This window comes from Polypterus senegalus, chromosome 3 (assembly GCF_016835505.1).
Source record: "Polypterus senegalus isolate Bchr_013 chromosome 3, ASM1683550v1, whole genome shotgun sequence".
NCBI classification, from domain to species: Eukaryota; Metazoa; Chordata; class Cladistia; order Polypteriformes; family Polypteridae; genus Polypterus; species Polypterus senegalus.
The window spans coordinates 264,478,675-264,500,347 of NC_053156.1; the positions used below are offsets into that span (position 1 = coordinate 264,478,675).

The 21,673-nt window shown below is 38.9% G+C and overlaps 1 protein-coding gene across 1 annotated transcript in view; it reads right to left on the minus strand.

Annotated features, from left to right (window-relative positions):
- LOC120526665 (dynein heavy chain 6, axonemal-like) overlaps nt 1–21,673 on the minus strand; it is a 234,043-nt gene that overhangs the window by 27,289 nt on the left and 185,081 nt on the right. The window contains exons 66-72 of the mRNA XM_039749820.1: nt 21,056–21,242; nt 19,690–19,875; nt 12,454–12,548; nt 10,143–10,299; nt 8,480–8,690; nt 3,910–4,012; nt 567–791 (exon numbers count right to left, since the gene is read on the minus strand). Of these exons, the coding sequence (XP_039605754.1) occupies nt 567–791; nt 3,910–4,012; nt 8,480–8,690; nt 10,143–10,299; nt 12,454–12,548; nt 19,690–19,875; nt 21,056–21,242 (1,164 nt within the window). The remainder of the gene's footprint in view (nt 1–566; nt 792–3,909; nt 4,013–8,479; nt 8,691–10,142; nt 10,300–12,453; nt 12,549–19,689; nt 19,876–21,055; nt 21,243–21,673) is intronic.

Here is a 21,673-nt window from a genome sequence, read left to right on the forward strand (position 1 = left end):
AAGCCACTGGTTAGAGTGAAATTGATTGGACATTGAGACCCTGACTTAGTTGGTCTTCTGTTGGCTGGCTTACTTCGCATTTCATTTCTGTTTGGGTGCCATTTAAGGAAGGAAATGAAGCAAATCAGAGGAACGATGAAGAAATTCAGGGGAACAAACAATTCAATTCAAATGAATTCCAAGTAAGTTAATTAGCAGCAAAAACAGATCACTAATTAAGAAAAAGGTTAGAATGAAAACATGCAGGCATTGGGGCCCTCCAGGACCGGCACTGGGGACCCCTGAGCGAGAGGAATTCTAAATGTTGAAGTCTGACCAGGACTGTTGTCTAAAGAAGAAATGTGACTTGAAAGTCACTGGCATGCAGACCGATTCGCTCAATCAACTGTATTTTTTTATAAAGTGATAAACATTCCCTGAACCACCACCAGTAAAAAGAAGAGTAACTTTATATGCTGCTATGTATTGTACAGCTTTGAACAGATGTCATACACGTAGGATAGCTGATCGCTCATTTCTACACATCCACAGATAAAATGTACCAACTTCATGTACAAAAAACTTGCCTCCAAGTCAGAGGATGAAAACTCGTAGGGAATATTCCAGCCCAACGGCCCATACTTCTTTCTTTCATGAAGAACAGCATTGAAGAAGCATAATCCAAACAGCAGCCTTTTCCAGGTCGGATTAGTGCATGTCTTTGAGTAGATCTCTTCTGTCACTTCTCCAAGACAGCTGCTGAATGTGTGGAGCAATCTCTTTTTTAGTCCCTGAGGTGGCTCAACAGCAATCTAACAATGAAAAGTAAGTCTGCATGAACAAACAACAGCTCTCACGCTCAGGAATACTTTCACATGCTTCGCAGCTGTTGCCAGGTTCAGTTCAAGATGGTGGTAAAGGCAGATTTACTCACCGGTAATGAAGTTTCTCCCAGCCTGAATAAATCCCACAACGTACTTCTCACCCCTTATTGTACTTAAACTCAACTTTCAGTAACAAACGAGGTCACAGAAATTGGAATGTTTATAGTATTGGGACTGAAGCAGGGTGCCATATGATGAACATCTGACGTGTGTTTTGCATCCATTGCCACTTGTCTGAATACCAATAACTCTCTGTTTTAGATTAAAGAGTCTTTTAATTATGAATGCCTTTCTATGTGATGCTCCAAACAAACTGAAAATCTTACAGAAATTCAGGTAAAGTGCGAAAGTTGGCATGTCCATTGTCAGACAGAGCAGTAGCCCATTCATGTGGTTTACGTACCAACTAGCCGAAGCCCGTCGTAGCATACGGCAGTGTAAGAATAGGAACGGGAAACCACCGTCGCAGTATAACGAAAATAGCAAGGAGCGTAACCAATGCCAATGTTCGAGAGAGTACCTTCCTGTAGCAGGCTACAGAAAACACAGACATATATAGATAGACGCCGCATTCACCGTGTTGCCCAGTCAACACGATAAGTCAGCACGTCTGCCCTATTGCGAGTGGTAAAAGTGCCATTTAAACTAATACAGGTAGACGTGGAAACCGGGTTTTCTGATGAAAAAACAATAACGTTTTAAACAGTATCTTTTACATACAACAGATTTTGGTGAATCGTTTACATGCAATTATTTATATCCATTTATACACTAAATGTGTGCGTATCCCATGGTCTTAGAGTTGGTGGGCAGGGCTTTGTGAGTTGGCGATCATGGCTCTCTGTCTTGCTTGCCCTTAGTTAGAGTTGGTGGGCGGGGCTCTCTGTCTTGCGTGCGTTGTAAAGACAACGTGGCTCAGAGGTGCATGTGGACTTTTGCACAGACGAAAGTGACTGAGGCTGTGTGTGGTGAGTTGTTGTGTGCCTCGAGAGCGACGCTGGACTCGGGAGGACGGTTACAGGTGGTGTGCGTGGCTCTGTCGTGCGTATCCCATGACGCGATAGGAGGGTTAGAGTTGGCGGGCAGGGCACTGTCTAGCTTGCGCTCAGTGTCTTACGTGCCCTTAGTAAATTATATATATAGATAGTGAACTATAAAACCGATTTTATTAGCTGAAGATAGGACCTCATCCAAAATGAAAAGAAATATATCTGTCCTTAATATATCATAAACTGTCTTCTCTGATGCTTTGTGATTGGTGTCCTTTTTTAAATTATTTTGATTATTTAGTTTTTTTTATTTGGAACTTTTATTTGTCCAATAGGATTCCATCGATGTGAAAGACAGGTTTGCATGCATTATGCAAAAAGAGCAATCTTGCCAACTACACAGCAGAAGAAAGAAAGACAAAGAATCTTTTTGGAATAATTTGCCTCTGGATTTAACGCTGCATTTGTTTAATGAAAGAGTTGTTTTCAGTACACTAGATTTAAGAAACTCTTAAAATTCAACTCAATTTAGGGAGAGTAATGGGAAGAAAATGAACTTTTGTGTGTCTGCAGGCCCACACAAGCATCTAATAATGACATACAAGTTAACCAATGCACTAGCTACTTTAGGTTTGAACCACATTTTTCTACATATTCTGCAGGTGTATTTAGGGTTTCATTTGATGATATTGTGTTTTTTTTCTATCTAGATGTACAGACTTGCAAATTATGTATATGACTATTAACATACTTATGAAAGAACAATAGCTACAGTATACGCCAAACAAGGGAAGTGAGTATCTGCAATCAATATTAAATTACAAATAAAAGTTTAACTGTGGATTCTACAAAATCAAAATCTGAATCACTTTCATTCACCACTACTTAATGTACAGGAATGTAACTTGGTAGCTCTGGATGTGCTTATAATAGAAAACAACATTCCATACAAATAACATAAATAAAATAAGCTAAATAACATACATCAGAAACAGTTGTAGAATAGTGAAATTATAAAGGAGATGTGCAAGTGAACGCAAGGTGTATGTATGGTGCGTACAGACACACACACGCACACATATGCACACACACACACACACACGCACACACACAGACACCCCCGCACACACACACACATATGCACACACGCACAGACACACACAGACACACACACACACATATGCACACGCACACACACACACATATGCACACACGCACACACACACACAGACACACACACACACACACACGCACACACACACACATATGCACACGCACTCTTGTGTTATGATGTTTCAGCCAGGGCTCCTCTCCTGACTGGGGTTCAGATCCTCGTTTCATGTTCTTTTTGTTCATGTTTGAGTTATTCATTTCTGTTAATGTTATCTTTATTAATTATTTACCTTGTTCCTTGTTTTTTTCTCTAAGCCTTTGCTGTGTGCCATGTGTTTTGTCAGTGGTTCTCTCAGAGGCAGGTCCATTAGCCCATCACAGCCAGGGGCTGCCCCCAGACTTGTAAAGGTGAGGGGTTCCCACAGTTCCTGACCGTTCATCTTGATGAGTTATTGTGTTTCCACTTTATTTATTACAATTAATTGGATTTTTGACCTTTTTGCTTTGTCTTTTGATTACACTTTGGATTGTATTGGGACTTTGTTTGCATTGGATTCCTTATTATTGTAGGCAACTCCATTTTGGCTTTTGTGTTTTCCAGAGCTTCATTCTTGTTGAAGAGCAGTTTTGTGAGAATAAACCTTTCATTCTATAAAGATCCTGTGTTAGACATTATATCTTTACAGTATATTAAGCATTTTTGGGATTCTCTTTTGCTTTGGGTCACAAAAGTCATAAAAATTTGTGCACATATACAGTAAATACACACACCTTTATATATGAAAGGGCACACAGGCGATGACCTGGGAGAGATGAGTCAGTGGTGATCCTTTTGACTTGGTTTATGACAAAAACTACACTGATTTATTAAAAAAAACAGTTGTAATATAATAATAATAATAGTAATAATGTACACTACTGTTATTAATATTTACACTCATTACCTTAAGCCCCTTTTGGAGGACGGAAAGAGGAAATGATGAATCAGGTCTGGAGCACAGCCATAGCCGGAAGAGAGGATCAATATCAAAGCTTTTTGTTGTGAACCTTACAAAAAAAGACAAAGTCAAACAGTTTTTCTTGCGATATAATTTTATCTGTTAAAATGTTCAAGGTACTATTGACATGAATAGAAATATGGCTACTGATTGAGATTAGATTATTAAAATGAAGTCTTTTTTAATTTTTTATTTTATACAGTATTCTATTATAATTTTACTAATATGTTTTATACCAAGGTTTGAGACACGTTCAAATTCAAGCTTGATACAACACTTGCAAAGGAGGCATAGCAATTTTACTTTGTGTATTTTTAGAGTATTATGTCCAACCTCATCTATATATACAACTTTGAACAATGGGGTGGTGTCCAATAAGTCCCTGGTGGTGAAACACATGTAGTATTTTGGAGAAGAAAGGAGAACCCATGGAGGTCAAACCGTGATGTGCTTCTATGCTCTGGTTTGCAAAGCAAAAACCATGAAATGCTGGCACGCTTACTGGGCCACTTCAATACAACACAGACCAGGAGCAATGGCACACCTTGGTAAATGTAAATGTTTGCACAGCTCCGTAAAGGGGTCCCCCACAGAGGAAGTGGACACTGTACATGGTTCACCATATTATTTCTGTACAATTCATTCCATGGGCCACATACTGTAAATGTGCTGCCGGTAAACATCAATGTCGTAGGTCATAATTAGCTGAAGTAGTAATAATAATAATTCTTTACATTTAAATAGTGCATTTCTCATACTCAAAGTGCTCTCCATACAGGGAGGACCCAGGAAGCAAACCCACAATCCTCCTTACTGCCAGGCTACCACTGCACCACCTGTGTGGAGTAAACCACAGTTTAGTGTGCATTGCTTTTGATCTAAACCCTTCAAAACTTTATAACTGTACAATATTGCAGATCCAAATGTTATTCTCAAGTCTGATTTAAGTTACTATTTTTACAGGCTATGATTCAGAATGAAATTATATTTATACCCAAAATCCCCATTGTTCCTACTGTTTATCTGTTTCAACTTAAAGTTATACCGTTTCTTGGAAAACCGTGTTTTCCAATGATCACCAACAAAAGCCAAGGTCAGTCAGTTGGAAAAGCAAGAGATGATCTATGGTGAAAACGATTTACTGACGGGCAGTTGAATGTAGTATGTGTAAGAGTAAAGAGCTTCTGTGAACTATAGCTAAAAAAAAATCGATAATTGTATACAGAAAAGTACTTAGTTAGTTACATAGTATTTCTGATGCATCCACTTAACCGTCAACACTGTTACTGAGGGCATTTGTCTTAGGAAATTTCCAGGCAAAGCCAAGTGACACAGCTAGTAATATACATTATATGGGCAAAAGTATTGAGACGCCTGACCATTACACCAACAGGGACTTTAATGACAATGCATTCAAATGCATACACTTTAATATGGAGTTGGTCACCCCTTTGCAGCTATAACAGGTTCCACACTTCTTGGAAGACTTTCTACATGATTTTGCAATGTTTCCGTGGGAATTTGTGCCCATTCTTTAGAGCATTTGTGAGGTCAGGTACAGATTTTGGATGAGAAGGTCTGGCTTGCAATCGCCATTCCAGTTCATCCCAAAGGTAATCGATCAGGTTGAGGTCAGAGCTCTGTGTGGGCCAGTTATGTTCTTCCACGCTAAACTCATCCAACCATTTCTTTATGGACCTTGCTTTGTGCACTGGGGCACAGTCATGCTGGAAAAGAAAAGGGCCTTTCCCCCAAATGTTCCCACAGAGTTGGAAGCATAGGGTTGTCCAGAATGTCTTGATATGCTGAAGCATTAAGATTGCCCTTCACTGGAAGTAAGGGGCTTAGCCTAAACCCTGAAAAATAGTCCCACACCATCATCCCTCCTCTCCTTAACTTCACCATTGGCACAATGCAGTCAGGAGAGCATGTTCTCCTGGCATCTATCAAACCCAGACTTGCCCATCTGACTGCCAAACAGAGAAGTGTGATTCGTCACTCCATAGAACAGCGTTTCTCAACCTTTATGTATTTGCGACCCGAGTTTTCATAACAGTTTTAATCGCGCCCCCCTAACATTTTTTTGAAAGGAGCCCACTAATACCAATTTGTTCTTTTTTAATTAATGATATATCATAGATGCATATTTTATTATACCTACTTAACTTTTATCGACATTTATCTAACTCTATATTTATTTTTCTAGTATCAGAATGTAGTTTAAGTTAATTTGTTTTGGTTTCAGTAGATCTATTTTTCATATTTTTGATTCTTGTTTTCTTTTTTCACATCTTCGTGCCCCCTTTTTGTTACTTTGCGCCCCCACCCCACAGTTTGAGAACCACTACAATAGAACATGTTTCCACCACTCCATCCAACACTTGGTATTGGACTTGGTGATGTGAGGCTTGCATGCAGCTGCTCGGCCATGAAAACCCATTCCATGAAGCTCCAGCCACACAGTTTTTGTGCTTATACTAATGCCAGTGGAAGTTTGGAACTTTCAGCCGTGGAATCAGCAGAGTGTTTTACGCACCATGCACCTTAGCAGTCGTTGACCCCACTCTGTGACTTTACGTGGTCTTCCGCTTCATGGCCAAGATGCTGTTGTTCCTAAACACTTCCACTTTCCAATAATACCACTTATAGCTGACCGTGGAATATCCAGCAAACGTGGCATCCTATCACAGTGCCACACTTGAAGTCACTTAGCTATTCAGAATGACCCATTTTGTTTCAGAAATGTTTGTAAATGAAGACTGCATGGCAATGGATCTCATTGAAACACCTGAATTCAATAATTAAGAAGTGTGTCCCAATACTTTTGTCTATATAGTGCTATAAGACACAGTGCAATTAGAAAAAAATAATGGTATTTGTATCAAAATACTACAAGGAGAAGTAAATTGATACAGCATATTTAACTTTAGTTTGAAAAAAATGTTTAACCGTGGACATTGTGGGGAACCCAATGGTCTGAACAGAAATTAATCATCAGCAAGGATTTAGTGACTGTGCTTGAGTCAATGTACACTCACCTAAAGGATTATTAGGAACACCATACTAATACGGTGTTTGACCCCCTTTCGCCTTCAGAACTGCCTTAATTCTACGGGGCATTGATTCAACAAGGTGCTTGAAAGCATTCTTTAGAAATGTTGGCCCATATTGATAGGATAGCATCTTGCAGTTGATGGAGATTTGTGGGATGCACATCCAGGGCACGAAGCTCCCGTTCCACCACATCCCAAAGATGCTCTATTGGGTTGAGATCTGGTGACTGTGGGGGCCATTTTAGTACAGTGAACTCATTGTCATGTTCAAGAAACCAATTTGAAATGATTCGAGCTTTGTGACATGCATTATCCTGCTGGAAGTAGCCATCAGAGGATGGGTACATGGTGGTCATGAAGGGATGGACATGGTCAGAAACAATGCTCAGGTAGCCCGTGGCATTTAAACGATGCCCAATTGCCACTAAGGGGCCTAAAGTGTGCCAAGAAAACATCCTCCACACCATTACACCACCACCAGCAGCCTGCTCAGTGGTAACAAGGCATGATGGATCCATGTTCTCATTCTATTTACGCCAAATTCTGACTCTACCATTTGAATGTGTCAACAGAAATCGAGACTCATCAGACCAGGCAACATTTTTCCATTCTTCAACTGTCCAATTTTGGTGAGCTCGTGCAAATTGTAGCCTCTTTTTCCCATTTGTAGTGGAGATGAGTGGTACCCGGTGGGGTCTTCTGCTGTTGTAGCCCATCCGCCTCAAGGTTGTGCGTGTTGTGGCTTCACAAATGCTTTGCTACATACCTCGGTTGTAACGAGTGGTTATTTCAGTCAAAGTTGCTCTTCTATCAGCTTGAATCAGTCGGCCCATTCTCCTCTGACCTCTAGCATCAACAAGGCATTTTCGCCCACAGGACTGCCGCATACTGGATGTTTTTCCATTTTCACACCATTCTTTGTAAACCCTAGAAATGGTTGTGCGTGAAAATCCCAGTAACTGAACAGATTGTGAAATACTCAGACCGGCCCGTCTGGCACCAACAACCATGCCACGCTCAAAATTGCTTAAATCGCCTTTCTTTCCCATTCTGACATTCAGTTTGGAGTTCAGGAGATTGTCTTGACCAGGACCACAACCCTAAATGCATTGAAGCAACTGCCATGTGATTGGTTGATTAGATAATTGCATTAATGAGAAATTGAATAGGTGTTCCTAATAATCCTTTAGGTGAGTGTATATTGGTAACAAATACTTTTTGCTTTTTGTTTTGATCATTTTTTTGTTCTTTATTTTTCCAGACCATTTTTAAGCTCTCCAAGAATACACAGTTGCTATATTGTTACGAGCATGTGTGATGAGGCCCTCTTACACTTTTAAAGCAAAGCACCCTATAACACTTTCAAGGCCTATGGAGTGCAATATGAATGCAATTCTCAATTTCAGGATCACTGGGCAGTAATGGTAGCAGCATAAAGATATTTAACCTTACTGAATACTTACGAATTTACAATGGTCTGCAGCTGTGGCATAAAAGAGGCAGCGAGATGGCAGTTCTGAAGAAAAACCCAACGTCCTTTGAGTATTTGAGCTTTTTTGATGAGTTCTTTAGCTTTTGGTCCTTGACCACGGCCAAGAGACACCATATCTACATGAACGGTGCTGCCACGCACTTCTTGAGCCAGCCTCATTAACTGGGAAGTTGGGTCCATTCCTGTTAAAAGGAGTCAGAGGTTTGTACATGCATGTAGTCAGCACAACACTATCATTTTGTTATCCAAGAGTACAACTGAAAGACTGAAGTTGGGGATTATTGTTACAGAATTTCAAATAGTTCAATAGTTGTGGATTCCCTTTGACTTCTTTGTGATGAACTTAATCTCTCCTTATTGTGATAGATAGATTACTGTAAAACACACATCTATAGGAATACAACCAAAGCACTTAGAAAATATGTCAACTATTCACAAACAGTAACCAAGAGGTCCTCGGTTCATATCCGAGTACCCCCTCAGTAAGATTTTAGGGCAGAGTGGTGGCTCTGAGGCTAAGGATCTGCCCTGGTATCCCGAAGGTTGCCAGTTCGAATCCCTGTCACTGCCAAAAGAGATCCTACTCTGCTGGGCCCTTGAGAAAGACCCTTAACCTTCAATTGCTCCAGGGGCGCTGTACAATGGCTGACCCTGCACTCTGACCCCAAGGGGTATGCGAAAACTAACAAATTCCTAATACGAGAAATTGTATAAGGCAAAATAAAGAACAATAAAAAAAACCCAAAAAAGGTGGAGAATGAAATAAGTTTGTCAGAGTTGTGAAACAGCATTGCTAACTACTATGATACTCCTTGCACTGTTACTGTAAATTAATAAGCAGTAGGAATAGTAGTGGCGCTGTCACATGTATAGAATACTGTTAAATTCTTACATTTTCATATAACATGCAAAAGTCACCAATAATAAACATCTGACCTAAGGAAAAATACCTTGCATTCAGAATTATAGTCATTATATATACAGGTAAAATTCTGCTACAACGAACTCCTAGGGACCTAAAAAATATTTCTTTGTAACAAAAATTTTGTTGTAATTAGATTCAGTATTTGTTACTATAGTGCTTTCTTTAACTTGTAGCCAGGCATTTGCAATCATTTCAATAGCTTCTTTTGCGTTAATTTTAATCTCCTCTTGTCTACAAGTTATGCTGACTAGAATTTTTCTCTGCATTTCCTTGTGATAATACACTTTCAGGGTGCAAATGATATCCAAACCCAGTGGCTAAAGCACTGCCGTGCAATTGGGTGGGAGGAATTCAACGCAAACATTATCTAAATGTGGAAGCATGTTGTGTGCAGCACAGTTGTCAATCAGGAGCCGAATCATCCTTTTCTTCTTCATATTGTGAGGTTTCTGAACTCGTTGCACTTTCAGGCTTAGGATTTTATATATATATAGTAGATAAACACAAATACACCAAAATTATTTAGTGGTGTAAATTTGTAAATGGATGAAAGTTATTTCCACAAAAAAGAAAAGAATAAAAAAAGAATATTTGCGATTATAATTTGCTCAGATTTATACCCTTTACTGACACCTGGGTAATCTGAATGTTCAAGTGCAGTTTACAACAATACTTTAAAAATAAATAAGGTGCTATAATATTTACTGACCTGGAGACAAGATGAATATCAGAGGAGTAGTTGCATCTGAGTTATCATACATTTCTCTCAGGGTGAGGTTTCCACTTTCAACATATTTAGTGCCAAGTTTGTCTGCAATGAACCCTTCGATTGAGCTTATCAGACTTTCTGGTTTTAAGGTTTTAATCTAAAGAAGCAAAAAAAAATGCTTTAGTTATTTTTTGGTTTTACTGAATATTATAAATGTATAGTCAATGTTCAGTTAATTTAAGCAGGTAAAAATGTGAAAATCAATGACATTGTCGATAACATATATGCAGGTGAATAAATATAATATATATTTTCATTTCTACTTTTTGAACAATGTAGAAATGAATTCTCATGCACCGAGTTGCTGTTGAACACTACATGCCGAGTGGCACTACACTCACTAATGCAGGTTACTGTGACTTGCTGGAGACCAACATGAACCCTGCCATTTGATCCAAGCGGCGGGGACTGCTGTCTCAGGGAGTCCTTCTGCTGCAGGACAATGCCAGCCTGCCCGCACACTGCTAAGAACACCAAGGCTTGTCTGGAGAAACTGAACTTTGAGGTATTGGCACATCCTCATTATTCGCCAGATTTGGCACAGTGTGATTTCCACCTTTTTGGACCACTAAAAAATCATCTGGGTGGTCGTCGATTCAAGACAGGTGACAACATGAAGAACGCATTGCACGAGTGGTTATGAGGACAAGACCAAACCTTTTATTCTGCTGGAATCCAGACACTTCCAGGCAGGCGGCACAAGTACACTGAGGAGAGTGGAGACGACTTTGAGAAATGGCATTGTCAGTTTCGTTAAGGTTCATTACATTTTCTAATAAATCCCATTTTCTAATTTTAGCATGACTCCCCCACGTAGTATGCAGCTCAAGTAGAGTGTCTCCTAATACCAGAGAATATGAAGAATTAAAATAAGTCTGACTCACTATAAACTATCTAACCAAGCACCTAGTCACCCCAAAACTGTCCAGTTTAGCGGCCTTCTCCTGAGCAGGTCCGCTCTCTGCATAACGGGCAAATTAATTTGAATTGTGAATCCACTTACCCGATTCTTACTCAGAATTAGCCTCTCTTTAAAAACGTACTTTATTAATTACTTTTTTATTAAGTTAATCTAAAACTCATGAAGGTTCTTTTACCCATGCTCAAAGTGGCAGTCTGCTTTCTTGTCTATGTCTGTTAGTTATTTGCAAACTAATTGTCTTTGAATTGGTCCCAATGTATGTTTTCTGTATTGTCATTTAACTTTATTACTAAGATCTCTTGAGCATATTCTAATTAGGGAAGTTGAAGTTATAAACCAGCTATTCCATCAAAGCTTTTAACACCTTAACACCAGTTTGCATGCAAATGACAACGTTTGTGTTAAGACTAACTCCACACAGAGACTTCATCTGCATCCTTCTGTGATTGTCTTAAAAGACTATGTAAGAAAAAAAAACAATTTCATAGTCTGCCCATAAAAGAAAACATCATACAAATACGATAGTATAACTGACAAATATGTACAGTGCCTCTCCCCTGATCTTTATAATAAATAACACTCTAAACAAACAGTGGCTTGGCATTTAGTCCAGTAGAACGACATTGAAGAGTTAATACTTCAGTCATGTGACCTACACGACAAACATAAAGAGAAAAATAACAAAAATCTTAGAACATTACTTTTATTTGGTGCAAGCCTCCCATTGACTGTCCATCCATCCACAATCCAACCCGCTATATCCTAACTACAGGGTCACGGGGGTCTGCTGAAGCCAATCCCAGCCAACACAGGGTGCAAGGCAGGAAACAAACCCCATGCAGGGCACACACACACACCAAGCACACTAGGGACAATTTAGGATCAGCAATGCACCTAACCTGCATGTCTTTGGACTGTGGGAGGAAACCCACGCAGACACGGAGAGAACATGCAAGGTCCACGCAGGGAGGACCCGGGAAGCGAACCCAGGTCTCCTAACTGCAAGGCAGCAGCGCTACCCACTGCGCCACCGTGCCGCCCTCCCATTGACTATAATTATCAATTTAATAATAAGGGAACTTTCTCAAAGCCAAATAATCCAGTTCAGGTATGAGGGAGTCGCAGGCCCCAGGCAGTAGCCGCTTATAGGGGTCTGCTCAGTAATACTCACACCGAGCCTGCTTAGAGCCGCCATTTAACCTGATGCACATCTTTGGGAATGTGGCAGCGAAACCCATGAAGAAGAATATACAACATCCACACATTTAACAAAGGCTACACAACCATCAAAAAACAGTTTAAGGAATATTAAAAAATAACTTCACATACCAAAATGAGTTTCTGAAATGCTGACAGCTTGTCCCAGGGAAAGATCATTTGAGGTTTCTCCAGGTCAGAAGGCACAACCATAGAGCCCATCATATCTTAAGGATTACATAAATTTTTAGCAAATATTAAAATCAAAATATATTTAAAAGTGTAATAAGTATGTAAAACTATTAAAAAAATGCAAATATCTTATTTTGTCTATAATACCAGTTCCCAAACTCAGCCCTTGGGACCACCTGGGACTGCAGGTTTTTGTTCCAACCAACTTCTGTTTTTAATTGGACTTCTGGGTGAGCTTTTTCGATGAACTGTTATTCTCCAGTTAATGTGTTTTGGGGTGTCACACAAGTGTGCATGGGAGGCAGCTAAAGAGTTTAAATGAGAGTAATTCCACACCATCACTTCTGGTTCTGGGCCTTCTGATGACGTCACTTCCAGCCCCGAACCCTTGGAGGAGGACCCTTCCAATTCTGACCCTTTTAATGATGTAACTTCCGGGTCCGAGCCTATGGAGGAAGATCTTTCCCAGATCCAGCCCCTGTTGACATCATATCCTGTTTTGGCCTATAAAGCCGACATCTTGCAAACAGTTGATCAGTTCTGTTTTGGGCTGTGAATTGTGCACATCAGTACTATCAGTTTACCCTTTTTGTAGCCAGGGAACAATACATGGGTGGCTGCCAAAACCTTTTATGACTTCTGTCTCTGATTTGTGTGACAGGGGTCAATGAAGAAATTACAAAAGTAAGGGTGTCATTTATTACATTTTAATAAAAATTAAGCAGTTATATGTGGATAATTTTTGATTTCCATTCTGCCTTTCCATTATCGAGTAATTAGTGGGTCTGACGCTGAAGCAGTTGCAGCTTTTCGTCTTTTAGTGTTCTTCACCGGAGGTGTCTGATTTGCTTGTTTTTATTCGTCATTTTAGATACAATAAAGGGAGCAGACCGCACAGAATAAGGGAGAAACAATAGGAAAACAGCAATAAAGTTTAAGCTTTTAAAGTTATAGGAAAAAACAGAAATATTTTTAAATGTCTTATAAAGTAAAAATCATACTGCTGTGCTTTTTTTGAATTCAGAAGAAAAGATGAGAAAAAAGACCAGCAAATTAAATGAGATCAGTTATTATCAATTATTATCAGTTATTGTGAATCTGGTTGGAACAAAAACCCGCAGCTACAGGGGGTCCCCAGGACCAAGTTTGGGAACCACTAGTCTATGACATCTATTTACAGAAATTTAAAAACTGAAACATATGGGCTTAAAAGGAGTACTTCTTAAATGTTAATACTTTGCACTTAGCTATACTGCATATAATAAATTAGATAAAATAAGATTTTCCATTACTTTATTAAAATGAAGTCCACACAAATATAAAACTATAAATTGTAAAGGTGATTAGATAGGATTCACAGGATAGATCTTTTGGAAAATTAATATCAATGCAAGAAGTGACATTGTTTTAATATTAAACTGTTTAAATTAATTTTATTATCAATTGTTATTGGCAAAATTCCTACAACAATAAAATACATAATGAACCAAGGTACAGAAAAGTTTTCTGAAAAACCCAAGTTGCTATTTTTAATCATTTGTTAGTTATTATGGCTTGCTCAGCTGTTCTCAAAACGTCAGTTTCATTTTCTGCCCAGTCACGTCCATTACATCCACGTGTTCACACCCGGCATTCCTGTTTCCTCGGACACCCTAACAATGTGTGCATTGGTTTAACTGGGGAATCGTAAGCTGAGTGAGTGTATCTATATTGTGTGATGGAAAGGTGGTCTGTCCAGGGTTGATTTCTGCTTTGCCCCCAATGCTGCTGGGATAGGCACTTGATTCCTGAAAACCTGCAATGCATACACTGGTTTAGAAATGAATTCTAACCTGTTATGATAAACCATTAATATTCTGGTGTGGTGCAATTAACTTCCTTCCTGCTCCTGAGCGTGATTAGAATTCCTAACTTTGATATAATTTGTGACAACAGTTTATTTGGAGCTTATAACAATATATATATATATATATATATATAAACTGCTCAAAAAATTAAAGGAACACTTTGAAAACACATCAGATCTCAATGGGAAAAAGAAATCCTCCTGGATATCTATACTGATATAGACTGGGCAATGTGTTAGGAACGAAGGGATGCCACATCGTTTGATGGAAATGAAAATGATCAACCTACAGAGCCCTGAATTCAAAGACGCCCCAAAAATCAGAGTGAAAAAATTATGTGGCAGGCTAGTCCATTTTGCCAAAATGTAATTGCAGCAACTCAAAATTGTACGCAGCACTTTGTATGGCCCATGTGTTCTTGTATACATGCCTGACAACATGTTGTGGGGGATCTCCTCCCAGATCTGGACCAGGGCATCACTGAGCTCCTGGACAGTCTGAGGTGCAACCTGGTGGCATTGGATGGACCAAAACATAATGTCCCAGAGGTGTTCTATTGGATTTAGGTCAGGAAAGTGTGGTGGCCAGTCAATGGTATCAATTCCTTCATCCTCCAGGAACTGCCTGCATACTCTCACCACATGAGGCCAGGAATTGTCGTGCACCAGGAGCCAATATACCAGCATAGGGTCTGACAATGGGTCCAAGGATTTCATCCTGATACCTTATGGCAGCCAAGGTGCCTTTGTCAAGCCTGTAGTGGTCTGTGTGACCCTCCATGGATATGCCTCCCCAGACAATCATTAACCCACCACCAAACTGCTCATGCTGAATGATGTTACAGGCAGCATAATGTTCTCCATGGCTTCTCCAGACCCTTTCACTTCTGTCACGTGCTCAGGGTGAACCTGCTCTCATCTGTAAAAAGCACAGGGTACCAGTGGTGCATCTGCCAATTCTGGTATTCTATGGCGAATGCCAATTGAGCTGCATGCTGCTGGGCAGTGAGCTCAGGGCCCATTAGAGGACATGGGGCCCTTGGGTCACCCTCATGAAGTCTTTCTGGTTGTTTGGTCAGAGACATTCACACCAGTGGCCTGCTGGAGGTCATTTTGTAGGGCTCTGGCAGTGCTCATCCTGTTCCTCCTTGCCCAAAGGAGCAGATACTGGTCCTGCTGATGGGTTATGGACCTTCTATGGCCCTCTCCAGCTCTCCTAGAGTAACTGCTTGTCTCCTAGAATCTCCTCCATGCCCTTGAGACTGTGCAGGGAGACACAGCAAACCTTCTGGCAATGACACGTATTGATGTGCCATCCTGGAGAAGTTGGACTACCTGTGCAACCTCTGTAGGGTCAAGGTATCACCTCATGCTACCAGTAGTGACACTGACTGTAGCCAAATGCAAAACTAGTGAAGAAACAGTCAGAAAAGATGAGGAGGGAAAAATGTCAGTGGCCTCCACCTGTTAAACCATTCCTGTTTTGGGGGTCATCTCATTGTTGCCCCTCTAGTGCATCTGTTGTTAATTTCATTAACACCACAGCAGCTGAAACTGATTAACAACCCCTCTGCTACTTAACTGACCAGATTAATATCCCATAAGTTTCATTGACTTTATGCTATACTCTGATTAAAAAGTGTTCCTTTAATTCTTTTGAGAAGTATATATATATATATATATATATATATATATATATATATATATATATATATATATATATATATATATATATATATAATAATATATATATATATAATAAAAGGCAAAGCCCTCACTGACTCACTCACTCACTCATCACTAATTCTCCAACTTCCCTTGTTAGGTAGAAGGCTTAAATTTGGCAGGCTCATTCCTTACAGCTTACTTACAAAAGTTGGGCAGGTTTCATTTCGAAATTCTATGTGTAATGGTCATAATTGGAACCTATTTTTTCGTCCCTATACTATAATAAACTTCTGCTCGATGCCCATGGGAGGCAGAGTTACGCCTCCCACGTAATTTAGTGCCTGCCCATATAAGGCCGTCATTCAGTGGCAATCCAATAGAAACACTGCCGCTAAATATTCACGGGTGAAGGACTGTGCTTATGCAGAGGAAGATGAGATGGTCAGGGTGGTTTTTGGCACAAACTCGGCGAAACTGCGAGAGAAACTTTTAAGTGCCAGGTCTTAGCTAACATTAAATACAGCCGTGGACATCGCACGAGATGGCACCAGCACAGCTGGGAACCTTCGATGCATGTACGCCGAGTGGCTCACGTGAAATGACGCAGTGCACAGACAAAAAGAAACAGTTCCAAAGAGTGTTGAACAAAAACCGAATTACACAATTGAGTAGGCAGCAAAAAAATATGAAGCGTGTGATACATACAAGCATATTCATAAGTGCAGTTATTGCGGAAACAAAGCACACGGTGGAAAAAGTCAATGTCCCACTAAAGGAAGACAGTGTAAAAAAAAACCCGTGCATGCAGTGTGTCACGTCTCAGATAAAGAAGAAGACAAGCTTTTTATCGATGCAGTAAGAAACGAATCGATGAATGAAACCTCTTATCTTTACAATGATTGACAAACACGGAATGTAACTTGAACACAACACATCCTACAAATACGAACCTGATTGAAAGAAATAATGATTATCAAATCCTTGATGACAGCAACACTCATAACACTCACAAAACAATTACTGTATATTGACAATCGTGTTACGTTATTTTTAAAATGTTCCCTTTTCTTTTCCATAACTTCTTTAACACACTACTTCTCCGCTGCGAAGCGCGGGTATATATATATGTATATATATACCCCGATCTACATACACTCAAATAGACAAACCACATGCCGTGGCACAATGGAAGAGGCTTTGCCTCTAGCACCAATGTCCAAGGTTCGATTCCTGAGAGTGGATGCACTGAGTATGTACCGGCTTCCCGATTCATTTTACCCTCACATCCCCTTGGTTTGAGACGTATGAAAAAATATGCGGTTAACGCAGAAAGACAGATCACCAATTGAAGCTTTATGAATAATGGATACTTTATTCGCCATCAATGATTGTTTTGGTAAAGCCATACTCAGTGTATTCATTAGATGAACGGTAAAAAAGTAAGAGCGAGGGGAGGGTAACTTATTGAGGCACACAGGCGAAACCACAATAGCACGCGGGCTCGATGTACTGTAGTGCGCGTCAACTCGATCTGAATTGCGCGATCACATTAGAAAAAATATATCTTCTATTTAGTCGACACAAATATCTTTGGTTGGAATGTAAAACTAATTTACTCTTTACATTTGTATGGTGAAGAAAAATTTATGCAATGATGCCTACATTTAACTTACATTCCTACCAAAGATATTTCTGTCGACTAAATAAAAATTCCTTCTATTTAAAATTTAAATAGAACTTGAACAGATACGATAGTTCATAATATCCATGCAGACTTGCACGTAAGAGCAGGAGTCATCTGTTTTAACAAACAGCGTATTGCACTGATACAAAATAGCCTGCTCATTTAATTATTTAGGAATGGATAAAAGATTTTGTACAAATAATGTTTTTCATTTTTTCTTCTTTGATGGATTCTGCCACCCCCAGCAACAGTTGCTCGCACCCCAGAGAGTGTGTATATATATATATATATATATATATATATATTTATATATATATATATATATATGTTTATATATGTGTGTGTGTATATATATATATATGTGTCTATGTGTATATGTGTATATGTATATATGTATGGATATGTATATATATATATATATGTTTATATGTGTGTGTGTATATATATATATATACATTGACAATCATGTTACGTTATTTTCAAAATGTTTCCTTTTCTTTTTCATTACTTCTTTAACACACTACTTCTCCGCTGCAAGGCGCGGGTATTTTGCTAGTGTATATATATATATATAACTATACTGTATATCTTTCATGAAGTGTCACGGATAACCCTCTGCTACTCTAACTACAGTGCCTATAAAAAGTATTGACCCCCTCGAAGTTCTCCAACTGAGAATTTATAGCTGAATTTGAAAATCACTCACAATCCCCATGCAACCTGATTGGGCTCAAGTAGTTTTGCAGAGAGGAACGTGGAGAGCTGGCATTGTCCAGGTCTGAAAAGCTGACAGAGAAACATGTGCAAACAGACCCGATGCTCCTACACACTATGCGACTCTTCAATTCCACCGGGGGAGTAAACGTTAACATTATTCAAAGTTACTGTCTTTTGTTTGCATGCATTTTTATTTCTCTTTAATTTAGTATTGTTTTTTGTATCAGTATGCTGCTGCTGGATTATGTGAATTTCCCCTTGGGATTAATAAAGTATCTATCTATCTATCTATCTATCTATCTATCTATCTATCTATCTATCTATCTACATTATGAATTATTTTGTTTTATATTTGCAATTAATTTAGGCCACTTTGCATTTACGGTATCTGTTTTTACTTTGACACTTAGAGAGTCTTCTTCTGTTGATCACTGTCAAAAAAGACAAATTAATTCAATATTGTATAACAATAACAAGGGGGTGAATTCTTTTTATAGGCACTGTATCTGTAGCTTAGTTTGGCATAAACTTTAGGAGAATGATATTGTAAACGGGCTTCAAGATGACCTACATTTTGAATTTTTATTTATTTGTAGTAACTTATGGAAATCACAATTGAAAAATAGTTAAATATCTTGGCTGTGCAGCATATGAAATGTAAATTGGGCTTTGCCATCTTCAGCTTGATGAGATGTTCAAGCTCTTCTTACAGAGTTTGCTTTAACTGTAACCACCGTCTGTCACCATATATGCTGAAGTTAACAGAAGTGTCTGAAATCAAGAGGTTGTCAAGTGGGCCATTAGAAAAGGCGCCTCACTTGTAAACTGCAGTATGTGATTATTTAGAAACAGTAAATCTAAACGTCCAACCGGAAGTCCAGCAATCCAGTTTTCAACAACAACCTGACCAAAGAGTAGAGCCTTTCCTATGTATGGAGTGTCAAGTGTGAAGCAGGAACCATCCCTGGATCAGGGCGCCTGCCTGTTTAAAGACTCACTCATAAATAAATACTCATTCACACATTCTGGGCCGTGTTAGACTCCCTAATTAACCTAACATGCAAGTTTTTGGTATGTGGGAGGAAACAAAAGAATCCAAGGAGAACATACTGTACACAGACAGTTTCTGAGCTAAGATTTAAACCCAGGACCCCAGAGCTGTTAGACAAGAGTCTTAACCATTATATCAACCACCGTTAAACAGACAAGAACAATTAAAGTATACTCTAAACTAAAAAGATTGTATGTTGGTTCAACGCACCTGTGTAAGGCATCTGCAGAAACTGATACGTGTTTTCAGCCTCAAGAAACCTCCTCCACTGTTCTTGGTTGGAAATTAAAGATTCACAAAGCAAAGAGCAGGAGTTCACATGGGCTGCGATATACTGGCATTGCTTCCATTTGGATTCTGATAACCAGGGGAGTGGAGGACGTTTAAACGTTGAATCTGAGTAGAGAACAAATGAATAATCAAGAATAACATAGGAAAATAAACATATGAAACTCAAAATGCCTACATTATGAAATCTCACTTAAAAAGCGATGAGTTCAAATATATATAAAACATATTTTTTATTGCTATTGTGGTAGAAGCAATAGTAATTCATTATATCACTAAAGCAACTACTGCATCAATTTCCCCTTTTGATACTCCTAAACATTAGCCCAATAAATTACTCTTTGGGAAATCGCAAACTAAAGACAACGATAAATGATTGCTCAGAAGAATGGAAAACACATTTCACTGAGTTTTAAAGTGCATTGTGTAGAAACCATCAGCCAATTTATTACTAATTTTAATAATTTGTATGTTCTTAGAATTATTTTTTATTAATATGCTTACACAATACAAATCTTGAACATGGTCCAAGGAAGATGGCGGCAACCTAATGTTAATACTGTAGATCTCAAGACTTTAAAATATGCAAAGAGTAGATATGGCCTAATATTTTAAAATAGCCAGATAATCAATGTGATTTATTATAACTTGTGACAGATTAGGGCTGTATCACTCCCTTGAACCCCTGTCCAAGACTCCAGACACCAGATAAAAGTCCAAATGATGACTTTATTTTTATGCCACAGTGCACAAAGCACCATCTCCTCCACTATACTCATATAAATAAACAACCAATAACAATAAACCAATCCTCCGACTCCCAGACGCGTTGCCATCCTTCCATCCAGCTCAGCTCACCGTCTGGGAGCTCCCACAGTCCTTTTATCCTCCCTGACCTGGAAGTGTTTCTAATCCCCAGTCCACGTGATTCTTTATCACTTCGGGATAACAAGCTGGCCAAAGACCACAAACTGCATAAGAGTATTACACCACATTATCATAGAAGTATGACAGATAAATACTAATTGAATTGGCTTTTTACAAATAACTTCAAATGTTGCCTCATTTTATTGGGAAATTAAAAGCAATGGGCAAATCATAATCTATGTTTTCCAGTTGTACACAACCATATACAATGTGTTGTGCACCAATCAAAGTTTTAGGAAATAAGTTCAAGCTCGATGACGTGTACTAATTTCTAAAACTCTGTTAAAATAACAGCAACACTTCTTGATTTTAAAGGCTATGTATTCTACAATGGTTCCTAAAAACACAGAGCTTGACTTACCATCTTTATTTTTTTCTCCAGTTGTATCCATCATGCTTGCCAAAACATCTGAATATAAGAACGTCTGCCATTCACTTATTGGCAAGAATCCTAAGCTGCTCCCATTGTAATCATTTGTCATGATGCTTACACAGATCATGAATGAGAAGCAGAGCTGGTGATTGCCAAAAAGTGCCAGAGACACCTCCTAATGAGACAACAAAACACAAATGAATTTATCATAAATGTTGCAGGTTGCCTTGATCAGCCAAATAATTAAATGTAATGTAATGTGTAACTGTGCCACCTGAGACAGTCTAACTTGTTATTTTTGTAACAAAGCAACAACAAAACAAAAATGTACATATTATATTACAAGAGCTGTAAACATTTTGACAGTACTGAGTCAGTTTCTATCCAAATACTCCACATATGTATCTTTGAATATGGCTGAAGGACTACAGAGTAATGGAGATGCAGACTTAATTCCAGCAACACGGAGGCCAGGGAACATTACAAGGAACATTATTAAGACCTACACTAGCCTTAAAAAGCACATATGTCAAAAGTGGACTGAACCTTTTTCACCAGCAGAAAGCAAACACAGATCTAGGAAGAACATTCAGACTTTGATAGAGC